Here is a 17393-nt window from a genome sequence, read left to right on the forward strand (position 1 = left end):
AGTGAAGGAAGCCCTGACGCTCTCCTGGGTTGGGGGGATGGGAAGCAGTAGCTCTCAGGAGGCCCATCCGGGCCAGGGTCAAGCCTCAGGACCTGAGCTTCAGGAGAAAGCATTAGACACGATAACCTGCCAGCCTCAAGGGTCCCTCCTCAGTCATCTCCTCTTTGAAGTCTTCCCTTGCAGAACGCACCTCACTCCTCTGCACGGCCACTGCACGGCCCCATCTAGACAGAACATTTCTCACCCTGAATTGCAATGAGATATTTTTGCAAATGTCTCCCCTTCTACACTGTGTGTGAACTTCTTGCTACCATTGTATCCCTTGATTATTGCACAGTGCCTGGCACCTCACATTGTAGGTGCCCAAGAAATGGCTGTTAAGTAGATCAACAAACCTTTGGAGAGGCAGAGGGCCCCACCCCCTGCCTTATTACAGGAGATCTGCCCATGTGGGGCTTCCATAGTCTCACTCACATCCCTGAGAGGTTCCTGGAACGCACGCTGGGGACTGAAGACCGCCGTGTGCGAGTGAGCTTAGAGCCCCCTCTGGTGGAGTTCTCAGGCAGGCGAAGCTAATGTGAGGGCCTTTATGCTGCTAGAAGACGCCAGGATCCAGGGGATGGACTCATCTGTTCGTAGTGAAGCTGGATGGGCAAATGGCAATTTCCCACTCCCCGCTCCTCTCCACAGCTTGACAGCTCACTCAATTCAGGCTGCAAGGGGGGTCTATGTTCCTGCTCTACTCATGATCCTGGCAAGTAGCGTCAGTCATGGCAGGCCCCATGTTCCCTTGGGAAAAGAAGGGTTGTCCCCAGAGCTCCATGGGGCACTCTTTGGGGTTAATTAGCACATTTGCTTCCAAACTGCTTTCCCTCATCTCCTCATCCCAACTACGGATTCATGTTCTTTTCCTTAGATCTCTGCAGGAAGGAAGGGTTGTAACTGTAACTGAGCAAGTCAAGACAGTGTGGGGACCCAGGTCTGATGCCAACAGTCGAAGATCTGAGTGTCCAGATCCCAGGCCAGCACCTACAAGATGGGTTCTCAACTATTGAGGGCTTGCAGCCTCCTTTTCTCTCCATCGGAGGCCAAGAGGCCAGAAAGGCAGGCACAGGTCTCGGTGTGTGTCCCTAAGCATCTCAATTAGCTGGACCTTCCCCAGAGGCTGCGGCGAGGCACCTACCTTCATTCGGTGGTGCCGGTGACTCTTCCGTGACCGCTTCCCCGTTGCCCACCTGCGTCCTGGCACTGAGAGTGAAGCGATAACGTGACACAGGGTCTGCTCGTGGCACCGTGAATTTCGTCTGATTGGGAGCGAAGTTTTCTACTATCTGCTTTCCCACTTTGGTTCCATTAACTGGGGAGAGATGGTAAGTAGAGTTGAACTTTAGAAGCATTTACCGCAACAGGGCATAGGATCTGAAACTGGAAAGAGAAAGCTTTTCCTGACTGTGCTGGAAAGGGAAACGGTGGACCCTGCCTGGTGATCTTAAAGACTTGGGGGAGGGGAGACTGGGGTTCAAAGGCAGGGCCGTTTGATTACACAGCAGGGTTAATACTGTTTCACTGATCTCATTATCTCTAGCTCACTGTAAAGTTATGTGGCTTATTCAGAAAGATTTTATAATCCCCAAGCCTTTTCAACAAGGATAAAACTCTAGAGTTCCTTTCTTCGTTTCAAACAGAATTAGGGAAAAATCACTAGAGCTTTTGATTGTTAATGTCTCCTTTTTAAAAGAGCTATTCAATACACCCCAAAGGGGAAGAGGCCAAGTTCAGAGATTTATCCGAAAGAGCATACACGCTGCAGATTGACAGTTGGCTATTCAAATGTTAACACCACCACACCTGGTCCTTTGAATTTCTCAAGGAAACTTTAGAAAACTAAATTTTCAAATATAATGACACTCTTGTCCCAGCACGGTGAAGCTGAGCTCCTGAGGTGATGTCTTCCTGATCCGGCTCCTGATTGAGCCACTGCCTTATCATACATGAGACCTTAAGGTGTCTTCTGAGTGTCATGTGGACTCCTGTACACATTCTGTCTACCCCATCGGATGGAAGCTCCACCAGGTAAAGAACTCTGTCTCCTAGACTTGCAGGTCTTGGAGACTTAAGATCCCTGGGGGGTAGCGTGTCTCTCTTATTAGACCAGAAGTTCCCTTTGTCTCACCACCAGACTAGAAGCTCACTGCAGGCAAAGCTGTGTAAGGAAATTGGGTCTCACCTGCCCCCTCCCCAACTCCATGGGGAACGTCCCCCCTTGGCCCCTCCACCCCTCATGTAGCACTACTCTCTGCATTCATGGACTCTCTTTTCCTCAGGAAAAGCATTAGAATGGGGTTTCTGATTCCAAGATTATGCAAAGAAAGAGAAAGGCAGAACGTACAGGCTACATATTTGAGAGTGTATCCAATCAGGATTCCGTTGGGGTGTTCTGGGTGATCCCATTCCAGGTTGATTGTCTGGAGGTTGGGCTGCCGGACTCTGAAACGCCTGGGGGCACTGGGTACTTGGGGAAGGAGGAGAGAGCAGGGGGGATGAGAGGAGGGGGTGAGGAGGATGAGGAAAACACAAAAAACAAAGCACAAGTATGAAGGCACCACCTTCAGGCAACCACCATGCTGGAGGGCTGCTAACTCAGAACCATTGCCCCAACCAGGATGCAATTTCCCCCATGTTTGAGGGCAATCATGGGTCGGACTCTGTTGTGTAAATAGAGAAGAAGTAGATCAAGTTTTCCTTTAGCAATTCCCCTAGATTCATTACATGTTAGGCTCTGAGCCTCCAGACACCTCCATGTTGGGCAGAGCCAATCCCTGGCAGGGAACCAGTGACGGCTTTCATACAGAGGCTGCAGTTCCCAGTCCTCAGACAAGGATTCTCACCACTGGGTCGAAACAGCAGGCCCAAGCTTCTGCCCTGAGAATGTCGGTTTCCGGGGTGAGGAGAAAGAAACCCAAGTTGGAGTGCTTGGAAAGGATGGGAGGTGCGGGAGTGATCGGAGAGGTGGACCATGAAAACCAAAACAAGAAGGAAGAAAAGGCAGGAATAAAGAAAACAAGAGGGAAGAAGAAAGGAGAGTAGAAAAGAGGAAGAGAAGAAGAGAAATGGGGGGAAACAACAGTTAAGCAGGGAGAGAGGAGAAAACAGAAGAGGGCAAAGGAAATGTAAAGCAGATGAAAGGATTGGCATGAACAAAGAGACGGACCCAGAGCTCCTAGTCCTTCAGGGCACTTGCCTGCACCCCAGGACCAGATCTGACCATAAACCTGCAGAAGGCAGGGTCTATATCTAGGCAACCTTCCGCGGAGCTATCTCAGTGAAAGCTTCTCGGTCATAGTGGTGAAAGAGTTCTTAAAGATGGTCTTAAAACCAGTTGCTGTCCAGTCAACTCCAACTTATGATGACCCCATGTGCATCAGAGTAGAACTGTACCCCACAGGGTTTCCAGTGGCTGATTCTTCAGAAGTAGATTATCAGGCCTTCTTCTCAAGGCACCTCTGGGTGGACTCAAACCTCCAACCTTTTGGTTAGCAGCCGAGTATGTTAACTGTTTGTACCACCCGGGGATTCTGGTGGTCTTAGATGCTGATAAACAAACCAGACGCCTTCTGGTGGTCAGGATGAACGTGGTGCCTTCAGCCTCAGGAGGTGGTGGGGCAACCAACGGTCCGGCAGTGCCCTCAGGGGTCAGTTTGCATAGCCTGTCAGGAATTATATCAGCAGACTGCACAGGATTTCTCTTGAGATACAGCCTCCTGTCAGGGCATGTCACCTTGGTGATGGATTGATCAGTGGGAAGGGCAGAAGCTGCTCACCCTGCAGGTCACCGGCTCCTTGAGATCACACAAAGGTCTGCTTGTGCTGCCATGCAAAGCCATGGTGGAGCTGCTCCAGGCCCACTGGTATGTGCCTACCCTCATCCTGCCCCACCCTGGACAGCCGCAGGGAGGACCTACCTCCTTCCGGGGTGGTGAACTCCTTAGTCTCACTGCGAGGCCCATCGCCTCTCCCATTGACCACAACCATCTCCAGCTTGTAGTTACTGTAGGGAAAGAGGCGGGCCACCACACCACGGGTGCGGTCACCAAGGAAGCTGGCTTGCTGTCTCTTCTGAGACACCCACAGGTTCTTCAGTAAGCTGCTCTCTCTCCAATAGTAGGCCTTCAGGACAGAGGCAGGCTGGTGAGGGGTTGGTCAGGCAGAGCTGTGTTAGTTGTTAGTGGTGGTGGTAGTGACGGGTCTTCCCTTTGCTTGCTACAGGCTCCAAGTCCCAAATGACCTCATCAGTCCCCCACAGGACTGGGGAAGCAGCCTCAGGGTCCCCATTCATTAGCCACTGGTGAATATGAATTTATGTCAAACAAGAAGCAGGGTTTTTGGTTCCAATCATTTTCTGAGCCATGTCACCTCTCTGGGGAATGGGCAAGTTGGCCAAACTTACATCTTAGCTGCTCCATGATGGGACTTAATTTCCAAGCTGGGTAACAGGCTGCTCAGGGAGTCAGTCAGTGACAGACCACACATGTGAGCCAAGGGTCCAGGCATGGAAAGCTCTGCTCTCTGCTCAAAGACCACATCACCTTGAGTTGGATTAGTATGGTTTAGATTGGCAACAGACAGGAGTTGAAAAGTAGCAGGTTACCCCCAGAAGTCTGAATATAAGAAAGGGTTGATTTAATCCCTTGAAGTCAATGGCTTCCTTTGATATTGTCTGAAGATCTTTAGGGATGAGATCGACACACGTCCAATGACAGTGATATGTCCCAGTCAGTGGGATGCTAGGCTGACTGATGGCATGGAGCTTGGATGGGGTAGGATAGCCAATGGAAGGTGGGCATGTCACAGGGCACAGTAGAGAGTTTGCAACATGAGGTCTGATTAGCAATGGGTAAGAAGCCACAGGTCAGGATGACCACAGCAGTGTCACCCAAGCCACCAATGGCAAGGAAAGGAGTAAGTCCAGACTTAAGAGGGGGACCAAATGGAAGCTTTAGCCAGAAGAATCTCCAGGCAAATAGGCTAGGTCCAGCTTAACAGGTTAACACCCAGCTGCAGGGAAAGAGCTCACTCAGGTGTATACACCATCTTGTCTTCCTTCCCCTACTTATCGAACTCATGTCCCAAGAAGAAATTAACACCCTCTATTCAGCCCCCGTTGTCCATCAGCCAACTCTTGATGACCTCTGAGGTCACAGTACCTGGGTCAACCCATGGTTACAGCCTCCCTCATCTGATTTTTAAATGGAGCCACTCATTTCATTAAGGGGGGAGAGCCTGTAACCCCGGGCTTTCTCTCCCTTCTTCCCACCCCAGGCCACCCTTTCAAAGAGGGGGGTCGAGTGCACAGAAGCTGCTCCGGCAGGGGGGACCAGAAGTCGAGGGCCTAGATAACCCACAGCTGGGTAATCCAGAGTTGGCTGGGACAACAGGAAGGTGTTGACATCCTTTTAGTGGCTTTGCCTGTTAGTTGGGACTTTAGAAAACCAGACCTGGGTCAGGCAAGCAGCCCAACCAGGGCCATTAGGAGAGGCGAGGGTATAGCTCAGCAGGTCAGCAACACTGCTCCCAAAGACACCTGTGTGCCCACTCACACATGTATTATAATGTGCTGTGCAATGACAACTCCAACCCACCACCCTTCACATGACTGTCTGCTGAGCTAAGAGAATCAGTGTATTTGTTGCAGGAGTCAGCTGGGTACATTTTTGGAAAGCTAACCTCAGACATCATCTTCTTGAAGCAACTCTGGATTCCTTAAATATCCCTAGCACCCCTTCCAAATATTTTATGCCCTGCATCTGCTGTCCCTGCCCTGGTTAGTGAGCTGGGTGATTAGGCGGCTCGGGAACTGGCTTCCTCACTCGGTACTCTCTGAGCTGGCCCTGGACCGTGTCGGAGTAGACGCGGTTCCACTGAAGGCTGATGGCCGTGCTGTTCAGGACGCGGATTTTAACGTCGGTGGGTGCAGCCCTGGGATCTGCAATGTGTGGACAGAGACCTGGTTATGCAGGCAGGGCTGGCCCTGGACTTTAGGGTCCCCGCTGGCCTGTCCCTCACCCACTCTGTACACTGGGCACTATCTGAGGGCAAGGGTTATGTTGCCACCATCAGACTGTGCTTGGAGGAGTGTGGGGAGACTTAGGGCAAAAGGGGGCAGTCTAAGTGGGAGGACTCTGCCTGCATGTTTAGAGGGAAAGTACTTGCTGCCCTCATCCGCTGGACAGTCTCTACTTGCCCCTCCATTCCATTCCTCACCCTGCTCCAGGTCCTGGGAGGCTGCCCTGTCTGAACTGTATTAGCTGGGGTCCCTTGTTCTCAGGCTTCTGGATGGGTTTGGCCAATAAGAGGTGCCAAAAGGAGATCCCAGGATGGGAGGAAAGTGAGGTTGGGTATATGTTCTCCTGGATCTGTCTTGGCTGGGCTGCAGGTTGACAGCATTGAATGTTTCTACCCAAGGCCATGCTCCTGTGGGTGGCCCTCTTGCTGGTTCTGGGGTCTCATTTGTTCCCTGCTCCTTCAAAGCTCAGGGTGGTGGCTTCCTACTGTTGCTAGCCCTCAAGGTGTTTCCCCAAGCCTTGCTGTTTTCCCTCTGACCCTGTCCATACATTACAAATAGTCCCTTTTGAGAGTGCCACCCATTTCCTGCCAGGACTCTGCTTAACTCCCCTCATCACGTTACCCAGTCTGAAGAAGCCCTCGTCTGGCTCTGGCAGTGATTCTGATCCTATGACTACCTGGAAAGGGAGGTCCATTCCCTCTCCCAGGACTGATTACTGCCCTCCACTTGGCTGCTAAAGCAGCTCTGCCTTGTCCCCTCTAAGCCATCAGAGCACAGCTGCAGGGGTGGCTGGGTGCCATGGGAACTGTGGAACAGCCCACGAAGTCCACGGCCAGATGCTGCTCTTCCCACACTTACCATCCAGTGATCCCCACAGGCCTCCTGTCCGGAAGCGTCTGCCAATGTGGAGGTGAAAAGTGCGATGGGCAGAAGGGCCTGCCGACCCCTCGTGTTCATCTCCCGAGGGTTCGATCAATACATCGCTTCCAGGAAATTGGGGTCACAGGGCCCAAGCCCCACTTCTACTGTCTCATTGTTGTGAACACCACTGTCCCTACCCATGAGCCCAGCGTTGCCCCTTCTGACTCTGCTTTTCCCCAAGACTCACCTCCTCCCTTCCTTCTGGTTGCCCCATTTCACCTACATGATCTCAGGCCAGACCCAATAGGACATGGATCACCCTGAGCCAGGAGGGGGTTTCACTGCCCCCTTGTTTTGCTCAGCAACCTCTTGGACTGATGTGATGGGGCAGACAGGCTACCACTGTCTGGGAAGCCAGGCACATACCTCCACATGCATGTTCAGAATCTCGTTGATTTGCCCAGTGCCAGCTTCCAAGGAACTTTGCATTTTACACACAGTTCCAAGGGCTTGGAGCAGCACTGGGAAAGCCGCCAGGTGGCTGCTCCAGTGTGGTCCTCTGTAGACCCTCCACATCCCTTCAGGCTTCCTCTGGGGCCTGGCCTGTGGCCCTGCTTCTTGTGCAGGTGTCTAATTCTGGCTCTTTGGGACAGATAGTTCTATAGTCTTTGGGGGCTAACATGGCTTGGCAGTGGGGTAGCCCGCCTGGGGATCAGTAGGCCTGGGCTCTGCTTTCAAGCCTGACATGTACTATCGTGTAACGCTGGGCAAGGATTCCCTTTCAGGCTCTCAGTTTTGACGTCTATAAGATGAGGGTACAGGAGTAGGTGATTTCTAACGACCTTTCCAGGAGTGACACTGAGTAATCCTAACTAGTGTTGAGATGATAATATTTCTGCTCCTGACATTGTCAGATGCCTGTCTGCTCTAGGTCACTGTACGGGATGTCTCTTTCCTGGGAACTGGTTGTCCTCCCAGGCTGTTTGTGGAAATCCTAAGACCTAAGCCCCAGGTTCCTGGCCTGTGAGTGGCCTTGTGTGGCCCAGCCGTGAGGGTCACGGGCAGGAGGGTGGAGGATACTCACAATCTTCTCCGGAATAACCGATGACGGTGTCTGGCTCTGGGCCTTTCCCAAAGTCGTTTTCAGCCTGGACTCGGATCTCATAGGGCACGTAGACAGGGGTCTGCCCCACCACATAGCGGGAGCCCCACACTGTGACGTTGTTCCAGGTGTCACGAGTCTCTCTCCGCCGCCACTTGACTATGTAGCGCAGGTTGGGGCCAAAGGCGGAGGTGGCATTCATGGGCTGAGCAGGGAGACAGACAGAGGGACGGAGAAGGGATGGGCAGAGGATCCCAGACCCACCCACAGCATGCCCTCTTTTTCTGTGCCAGGTACCATTCCCAGATCCAGCCAACCCTGGCTAGCTTCCTTGCAGGACTGGGGGGAGCAGGATATCCCCATCCTGCTGAGACCCCTAAAAGCCCAGAGTCCAATGAATTCAGCAGCACTTTTGGCAAGCAGGACCCATTCTTGGTTTTCTCTGTATGCAGCCTCTCTGTGACAAAGGTTTCAACCAAGACCCAGATACTTTGACACCCAGTGTCACCCACATTTGCAGGTGTATAGGAAGGGAAAGTTTTATTTTCAGCAAGACTCTTCCCTAAGACAGGTAGCAAAATAAAAGAGAAGATGGACGATAATATAACATTCTCCGAAGTCAGAAAGGGATGGGTCTGAGTTTCACCACAGCGTGTCTTCCGCTGATAAACTTGAATATCAACAACTAATCTCAGTTCTGCTCAATCCATGTGTCTGTCCTGTCTTCTCCAACAGGTCATAAATCTCTAAGTAAGAGTGAGGTAATTCTGTTCTTTATTCCCTGAGGGCCCCCTTCAGGAATCAGTCCCCTAGAAGCCTACAATGCAGAGCTGTAGACCAAAAACTGACCTTGTGGAGGTCATGAAGATAATGTCCAGGCGTCTTGGGCTGGGCTCAGCCCAGCTGCTGTTACTCTGCTCTGGCAACAGCTGCTGTGAGACCAGGACCTGTGTCTTGTAGACCATGGCAGCGCTTTGAAATGTTTATATTTCAGTGGCTGAACTGCCTCTCTCAGACTTGAAGTGGGTTTAAAAAGTCACTTTGACACCACTGTTATGGGTTTTAAAAAAAAAAAACCCAAAGATGTTCAAGTCTTAACCCCCAGAATTTGTGGTAACCTTGTTTGGAAATAGGGTCTTTGCAGCTATTATTAGTTAAGCTAACATGAAGTCACACTGGAATAGGGTGTGCTCTAGTTCAGAATGACCTGTGTCCATAGAAAGGAGGAGATGAGAGACGCAGAGTGAGAAGACTGCCCTGTGAAGACGGAGGCAGACACTGGCCAAGCGACGCTGGAAAAGGCAAAGAAGATCTTCCTCTAATGGCTTCAGAGGCAGCGTGGACCTGCCAGCTCCCTAATTCAGATGCTGAGCCTCCTGAACCGTGAGAGAACGAATTTCTGTTGTTTTAAGCCCCCATTTGTGGGACTCATGGCAGCACTAGGGAATGAACACAACTACATATCCGAATTTTGCTTTGGAAGATGGAGCCAGTAAGCTAAGACGAAGATGGGATTTTACAATCCTGGCCTAGAAGGAGTCTTTCGAGTCTTCTAGCTCATTCCCTGACTAAAAGAAGGCCTACACCGAGAACGTCTCAGGTGCTGGTTTCTCCTTCACTCTCAACAATCTCCAAAGAAAGGGCCCCTGCATGTGCTAAAGTTAGGTTCTGATGCTTAGCCTAAATCCTTACTAAAGTCTAACTTAAATCCCTCCGTCTGCGATAGAAGTCCGCCTATTTTGCTGGTATTCTCTGTGACTATCATCAGATTGCCAGTCTATGTTCCTTGGTCACCCTTGTTCTGTTTCCTCTCTGGCTCTTAGACTTTTCTCCTAATTGATTTCTGGATGCTCAACTCAGAGAAGAACTAGGTTTCTTGAAAAAAGGTGGCCATCAAAACCAACCAGGCAGCCTGAACCACACTGTGGTCTCAAGGCCTCAGGGGAATAATGGGAAAGGGCCCCCAGGTGCACGCTGCCAGGTGAGCAGGGGCCATCAAGGGGCAGGACTGGGAGGGACTCTTACCGTCCACGTGATCTCCATGTTGTTCTTCCTGGTCCCCTCTCCCTTCACATCCGCGGGATTGGACTCAGGGGCTGGAACCCAATAATGGACAAAACAGTTCACGTTGAATTTGTGCCTTACCAGGGCACGGTAAGCAACCCATCTCCTCTCCACCGACTGATCCCTTCGATGCTGTCTTTTCTCACCATCTATATACTACTCTACCCCATATTAAGGAGCCCTGGTGGTACAGTGGTTAAGGCTGGCGGCATGAGCTCACCCAGCGGCTCTGCAGGAGGAAGATCTGGCCATCCACTCCCATAAAGATTACAGTCTAGAAAACCGTGTGGGACAGTTCTGCTCTGTCACACGGGGTTGTATGAGTTGCAATCGACTCGACAGAACCTAACAACAATCCCATATGTAAATGAGCTTGTTCTGTCTTTTTCTCATGTGCATGGTGGGCCTTCCTATCTAAGATTAAACCCCCCAGAGCAGGGCTAATTTCTTTTGAATTTTAATCCCTTACCAGATAGCATTTATTACAAGGCTTTCACGCTGTGGGTGGTCAATACAGCCCGCTCGGGTTGGATTAGCCCCTTCCTGGATTAGCCACTAAATATGTGTAATACCAGTCTGGTTTATCCTGGCACCGAACATTGGGAGTGTCTCAACTCTCTATGAGCTGGTGTGAGTTGAAAATTTCAAACATTACCCAAACATGTTAGGAAAGGGAATTGGATATAATACCAGGTTAGATATTTCTGTTGCAAATCTTTGCCATTGTTTTCCCCTTTAAAGCAGATAATCAAGAGTTATTCATAATATTAATAAAAAAACAATGGCAGTGAAAATTGACTGGGTGCTGACTATGTGCCAAGCATTATGCTAGTACTTGATAGGCATTTTCAAATGTAATCCTCACAGCAGCCCCATGATGGGTGCCATCTGTTTCGCAGATAAGGAAAACAAGACTTGGAGAAGGTAGATAAGTTGCCCAAAATCACATAGCTGGGAGCTGGGGAACTCAATGTGAACTCAGGGTGCCTGGTTCCAGAGCCTTCTCTGTTAGCCTCAAGTACTCACCTGCTCCACTGGTTCGGTAGCGTTCGGAGGGGAGACTGGGGTGGCTGCTTCCGACCTCGTTGATTGCGATGACCCGGAACTGATAGTTGACGTATGGGGACAGCTGGAGGACAGCTGAGTTGACACTTCCTGGAAACTTGGAATGGTCATGCCAGACCCCTGGTTGGAACTGGTCCTCTTCAAATTGGACGACATAGTCTGAGCGGGCAAGGAAGACAGAGCTGGTCTAGGAGCTTAGTTAGCTATGTTCTTCCTCCTCAACTTCCATTAGTCTTTTTTTTTTTTTTTTTGCCATTTAATTGTTTTTGTTGTGCTTTAAGTGGAAGTTTACAAATCAAGTCAGTCTCTCATACAAAAATTTATATCCACCTTACTATATATTCCTGGAAACCCTGGTGGCGTAGTGGTTAAGTACTATGGCTACTAACCAAAGGGTCGGCAATTCGAATCTGCCAGGCCCTCCTTAGAAGCTCTATGGGGCAGCTCTACCGTGTCCTGTAGGGTCGCTATGAGTCAGAATCGACTCGACGGCACTGGGTTATATACTCCTAGTTGATCTCCCCCTAATGAGATAGAACACTCCTTCTCTCCATCCTGTATTCCCCCGTGTCCATTCAGCCTCTGTCCCCCTCTGCCTTCTCATCTCCACTCCAGGCAGGGGCTGCCCACATAGTCTCATGTGTCTACTTGATCCAAGAAGCTCACTCTTCACCAGTATCTTTTTCTATGTTATAGTCCAGTCCAATCCCTGTCTGAAGAGTTGGCTTTGGGAATGGTTCCTGTCTTGGGCTAACAGAAGGTCTGGGGACCATGACCTCTGGGGTCCTTCTAGTCTCAGTCAGACCATTAGGTCTGGTCTTTTTATGAGAATTTGAAGTCTGTATCCCACTGCTCTCCTGCTCCATCAGGGATTCTCTGTTGTGTTCCCTGTCAGGGCAGTCATCAATTGTAGCCAGGCACCATCTAGTTCTTCTGGTCTCAGGCTGATGGAGTCTCTGATTTATATGGCCCTTTCTGTCTCTTGGGCTCATTATTACCTTGTGTCTTGGTGTTCTTCATTCTCTTTTGCTCCAGGTGGGTTGAGACTAATTGATGCACCTTAGATGGCCACTTGTTAGCATTTGAGACCCCAGATGCCACTCACCAAAGTGGGATGCAGAATATTTTCTTAGTATATTTTATTATGCCAATTGACCTGGTTGTCCCCTGAAACCATGGTCCCCAGACCCCTGCCCTTGCTACTCTGGCCTTCAAAGCATTCAGTTTATTCAAGGAAACTTCTTTGCTTTTGGTTTAGTCCAGTTATGCTGACCTCTCCTGTATTGTGTGTTGTCTTTCCCTTCACCTAAAATAGCTCTTGTCTACTATCTAATTAGTGAGTACCCCTCTCCTTCCCTCCCTCCCACCCTTGTAACCATGAAAGAATATCTTCTTTTGTGTTTAAACTTTTTCTTGAATTCTTATAATAGTGGTCTCATGCAATATTTTTCCTTTTGCAACTGACTAATTTCACTCAGTATAATGTCTTCCAGATTCCTCCATATTGGGAAATGTTTCACAGATTCATCATTGTTCTTTATTGATGCGTAGTATTCCATTGTGTCCATTAGTCTTACTAACCTTTTGGGGAGATGGAGGCACAGGGAGACTTCTTCCCAAGACACGGGAAGGGAAACAGGTCTACATACATTCTGCAAATAGCCCAGAGCACACATCAAGTGAGGCAGAAGTGGGAAGCCAGGGGAAGGCCTCATGCTTGGGGGCTGCTAACATGCCCCTTTTCTGGCTTTGAAGTGCAGGGCCCCTGAGCTGACCTGTGATGGGGCTGTTGTTATCGTCTCCCGGGATCCAGGTCAACCTCACACTCCTCTCAGCCAGGTCAGTAAGCTCCAGGTCCTGGGGTCGGTCTGGCCGTCCTGGCAGCAGAGGGAGAACACAGCACACAGGACTCCTAAGTTAGAGCACTCCCAGCCCGGGACGCCATCCCATGCAGGCAGGTCCCTGACAGGCTTAGGGTCAGCACAGGGACCACCCATTCCCTCAGGGGGCCAAGGAAGAACAAATGCCAACCCCCTCCCAAAAGAATATCAAAGAATGTGGAGGAAGGCAATAAAAAGGATCATGCGGAGCACAGGATGAATTAAGACCAACCCATCTGTTACCGTGGATACTCTTGGAGGGCCAACATTTGGAAACAGTTGCCCTTTTCATTAGACCCATGATGACAACATTCAAAAAGCTGTCATGTATGAAATCTTCTCTCATTTTCCCATGATGGGTACCTTCTACCCTGTGTGCTGAGGCTCTGAGGGGTGGGAGCCCAGGAGGGTGTTCGGACTGCTGAGCAGGGCAGGCAGGTTAGGGAGATGAGGGGTAGGTGACAAAGAAAGAGGAGCAAGGCCAGGGAGGAAACGGAGACTTAGTCTAGAAGTCCAGTGATGGTCAGCAGGACCAAGGAGCCCCAGCTGGCTTCCAAATAGGGGTGGCGGCAGCATCTTTTTGGGCTCCAGTCTCACTGGGATTTCTTTAGCAGGTGTACTGTAAGTGCCATCCTGGCCTGGGGATAAAGCCATTCAGCCACTGACTGGAGGGGGGAAGCAAGAACTTTTCCCATCCTGGCTCCCTGAGCTAGTGATTTCCATATTCCGGCTGGTTACTGGAAGGACCTGGAAGGTAAGTCCCAGGAGCCTACCTCTATGTGTGTGTGCGTGTCTAAGTGTAGATGTGGGGAGGCTGCAAAAAGATGGGCCCACTGAGGATGAAAGTAAGCGGGCTTTCCTGACTGTACCTTCAACACTTCTGAGGCCAAGCTGAGGGAAGAAAACAGGGCCACCCCAGGGCGTGGTGAGCTTGGGCAAAGGTAAGGAATGCAGGTGGAAGAGCAATCAAGGACTTCTGAGCTCAACTGAAGACCATTCAATATTCCCTGCAAAGGAGCAGGACGCAGAGTAGGGTTGTGACATGGGGTGACAGAGGGGTGGACCTGGGACACTTGAAGGTCAAGTTTGGCAGGGGGAGGAAGTGTCACCATGAAACTATACATGGCACATGCTTTCCTGCAGTGCCTTCCTCCTCCTAGGCTCCACCCTTTCAGATGCCTAGAGAGGGCCTGGGCTCATGATTAGTACCAATTACCTTTGGGTAGGAGAGCCAAACGGTTAGTTGGAGTGGCCTGATCAGCTGCAAAGGTAAGATAGGTTATGCAGGTTAGCAGGTTATCCAGGGTTAACGAGGTTATCCAGGTTACGAGGACGGGAATAGGCAGCAAGGATTGAACAGCTGCCCCTGGTGGAGGTGTTCCAGGCAAGGCTTCACCCTCCCTTCCATGGACAGACTTCCACCCCTACCAGAGCCCTTGGGTTTTTGCTACAACTGGTAGTGGAATCTCCATTTTCTCCCTCTCCCAACATTACTTTTGTCCCCGGGCTCACCGCTTCCAGCAACTGTGCCTCCCCACTGAGGAAGGGACAAGAGCAACCAGGCTGAGGGCATCAATACCAATGGCAGCAGGGTGCCCAGCGAGAGGACAGAAGGGGAGGAGATAACAGGGGAGTTGCCTTGGAAGGAAGGGCTACCTTCCCCTTAGCTTGGGACAATTTAGCGTTTACCACCAGGCCTGGACACCAGGGCAGGAAGAGACGGGGCTCAGCCCACAAAGTAGGCAGCATACCATGAAAGTCCATCAGACCAGGGCAGGTGTGGGGAGTAAGGCCAGGAGAGGTTGTTGAAGGACAAACACAAAACTCAATCTTGCTTTAATTAGGAACTGTTTTAACTGACTTAGTGGTACTGAGTTAGCTGTAAAAAACCCCCTTGCCATTGAGTCGAATCCAACTCATAGTGACCTATAGGACAGAGTAGAACTGCCCCACAGAGTTTTCAAGGAGCACCTGCTGGATTTGAACTGCCAACCTTTTGGTTAGCAGCTGTAGTTCTTAACCACTACACCACCAGGGTTTCCAGTTAGCTGTTAAGGAGGTAGAAATGATCACAGTGAGAACCCCAGCTCCACCTTCTCTATCATTCAGGCACCGTGCAGAGGAGGATCTGGGGGCATTCATTATTCAGCTCAGGAGGCAAGTTGTCCTAGACAGCTTGTTCTGAAAGTGGCAGCCCCTGGATCCTTAGATCAAACGGCAAGCGATCACCGTGCCTCATCAGTCTGCTGACCACAGGCATGGCCCTTGGAAACATCCAGGCCCACTGCTTCCCTGGCACTGGGAAGGGACAGGGGAGGTGGTCAGTGCCAGCAGGAGCAGCAGCTGTTACCTAGCACGGTGAGGTGGGCCTTGGCCAGGTCTTGGTCCAGCTCGGTGCTGGCAATGCACGTGTAGCTGCCCTGGTCTCGCTCTGCCACACCAAAGATTGTCAGGGAGTCGTCTTCCTTCTTCATTCTGCAAAAGCACCGGGGTGGGGGGTTGGAAGAGGCAAGTAGGGAGAGAGTGAAAGGCTGCGGGGGCGCTGGACACTGCTGTTGCTTTCTCCCTATAGGGGGATTGCCAGTCAGGAAGAAGAGGGAAGCCAGAGCCCCCCAGGGGATGTGAGGCTCCGCCCAGTGCTAGGGTCTTCACTGTCACCTTGAGTACTTGTAGTGTTTAATGAAGGGAGGAAGAAAGTGGGCAGAGCTAAAGCGGCCCGGAACTGGGTCCACTGTCCTCAAACTCCATGCTGTGTATCTCTGTGCCTTTCTTGTGCCACGTACCCTCTGCACCACTGTCCCACTCCCTCAAAAGGCAGAGTGGTATACTCCTCTTCCTATGTTTCTAGCTCTGTCTTCAGCCCAGACTTGTGTCTCTTCTGTGCCCAGGCCCAGGCCAGGCATGCCTGGTGCTTGTGAACTGTCCTCACAGAGGGGCAGAAGGCACCAAGGAGCAGGAAGGAACTGCCAAGCTGTCAGCAGCAATTGAGGGCCAGCATGCCTGCACCTGAGCCCAGGGCACAGCCCCTGCAAACGATGAGAATGATCGCTGCAAGCAGCTGGTGCCTCTACCCAACCTCAGAGCCCTGCACAACCTGCCCCAAAGGAGGACAGGATAGAGCAGAGAACAAAGCCTGTGAAGGAGGCTCAGACCAGAGTTCTCAACTCTGACTGCACATTAGAAACACCTGGGGGAGCTTTTAAACACTATCAGAGCCTGGGCTTTACCCCCACGCCAATTAAATCAGAATGGGGGCGGGAACATGAGTATATTTAAAAGCTTCCCAGGTGATTTCAGGGTGCAACCCGGGTTGAGAAGCACCACGACCTACAACAATTTTGAGAAGCCAGGATACAGGGAGAGATGACTCCAGCTCCCTCTGCCCCTCTACTGGAGAAGAGGAGAACTGCAGGCAGGGTTGCAAGGATGGAAAGCCAGGGCCCAGCCGAGGTGAAAAAGGCAGGGGAAGAAAGAAGGAGAAAGGGAGGGCATCAAAGGGAAAGTGAAGGAAAGGGAAAGACGTGGAGAAAGAAAGGAGTGGGAAAAAGAGGATAAGAGGGGGAGGAAAGTGGTGAAGGAGGGAAAAGCAGGGAGCTGATGGGAGGAGGGATGTGGTAGAGGTGGGAAAGAAGGGTATCTCCGCTGAGGGGGAGGAGAAGTCCTCCAGCCCATCATGGTCTCAGCTGTTGCTCAGTAACACGTGACACAGGTTCCCTACCCCTGGGTTCTACAGTGTGTCACCAAGAGTGAGGAAAAAGAAAATCACCAAGCCAGCACAGGGAGGGAGCAGGGGAAGAAGGAACCTGTTTCCCACGTAGAGCGGCTCATCGTCCTTCAGCCAGGAGACTGTGAGTTTCAGGGAGGGGTCGTGCTTCACTCGACATGGCAGCTGCACCGTGGTGCCCCTCTTGACCACCTGGTCCTCAGGCATCTGGTAGATCCTGGTGGGATCTGAGGGGAAGCCCAGGGACCCTTCGTTGACTGGTTGTCTGCCCACTGCCCTCACCTGGGCCCACAGCGTGACATGCATAACCTGGAGGCCTGGGGCCAACCATGGCAGGTAGTGGAAATTGTGTTCAGTCGTACGAATGGAGGGGAGGCCTGGTGTGGTAACCCCAAATATAAACAAACCAGAAGCCCTCTCTGCCTGGCTCAAGAATAAGGCCTGCAATTTCTTAGGTGACAATGAGGAGTTGGTGTGGGTAGCAGGCTTCCCTTCTAATTCCATCTGGGCCAGACTGGTTATAAAATGGCTAAAAGTTCCCAGCCCAGGGTCAGCTAGAAGCCTCCGGTAGGCACGCAGGTGCATAGGGAGAACCCCACCTGGAATGAGACATCAGGTGTGGTGCAGTTTCAG

General features: G+C 51.2%; 1 protein-coding gene across 2 annotated transcripts in view; it reads right to left on the minus strand.

The window, feature by feature from the left end:
* The window catches only part of NFASC (neurofascin), a 77253-nt gene that overhangs the window by 27742 nt on the left and 32118 nt on the right, over positions 1–17393 (minus strand). The window contains exons 12-22 of one of the 2 annotated variants that reach the window (XM_064273324.1): positions 16840–16987; positions 15387–15511; positions 14253–14297; positions 12932–13033; positions 11118–11315; positions 10053–10123; positions 8010–8232; positions 5868–5983; positions 3963–4167; positions 2390–2512; positions 1184–1357 (exon numbers count right to left, since the gene is read on the minus strand). In XM_064273324.1, coding sequence (XP_064129394.1) covers positions 1184–1357; positions 2390–2512; positions 3963–4167; positions 5868–5983; positions 8010–8232; positions 10053–10123; positions 11118–11315; positions 12932–13033; positions 14253–14297; positions 15387–15511; positions 16840–16987 — 1530 coding nt within the window. The remainder of the gene's footprint in view (positions 1–1183; positions 1358–2389; positions 2513–3962; positions 4168–5867; positions 5984–8009; positions 8233–10052; positions 10124–11117; positions 11316–12931; positions 13034–14252; positions 14298–15386; positions 15512–16839; positions 16988–17393) is intronic. The other variant, XM_064273325.1, reaches the window with a different exon arrangement.

Source organism: Loxodonta africana, chromosome 20, assembly GCF_030014295.1.
Source record: "Loxodonta africana isolate mLoxAfr1 chromosome 20, mLoxAfr1.hap2, whole genome shotgun sequence".
NCBI classification, from domain to species: Eukaryota; Metazoa; Chordata; class Mammalia; order Proboscidea; family Elephantidae; genus Loxodonta; species Loxodonta africana.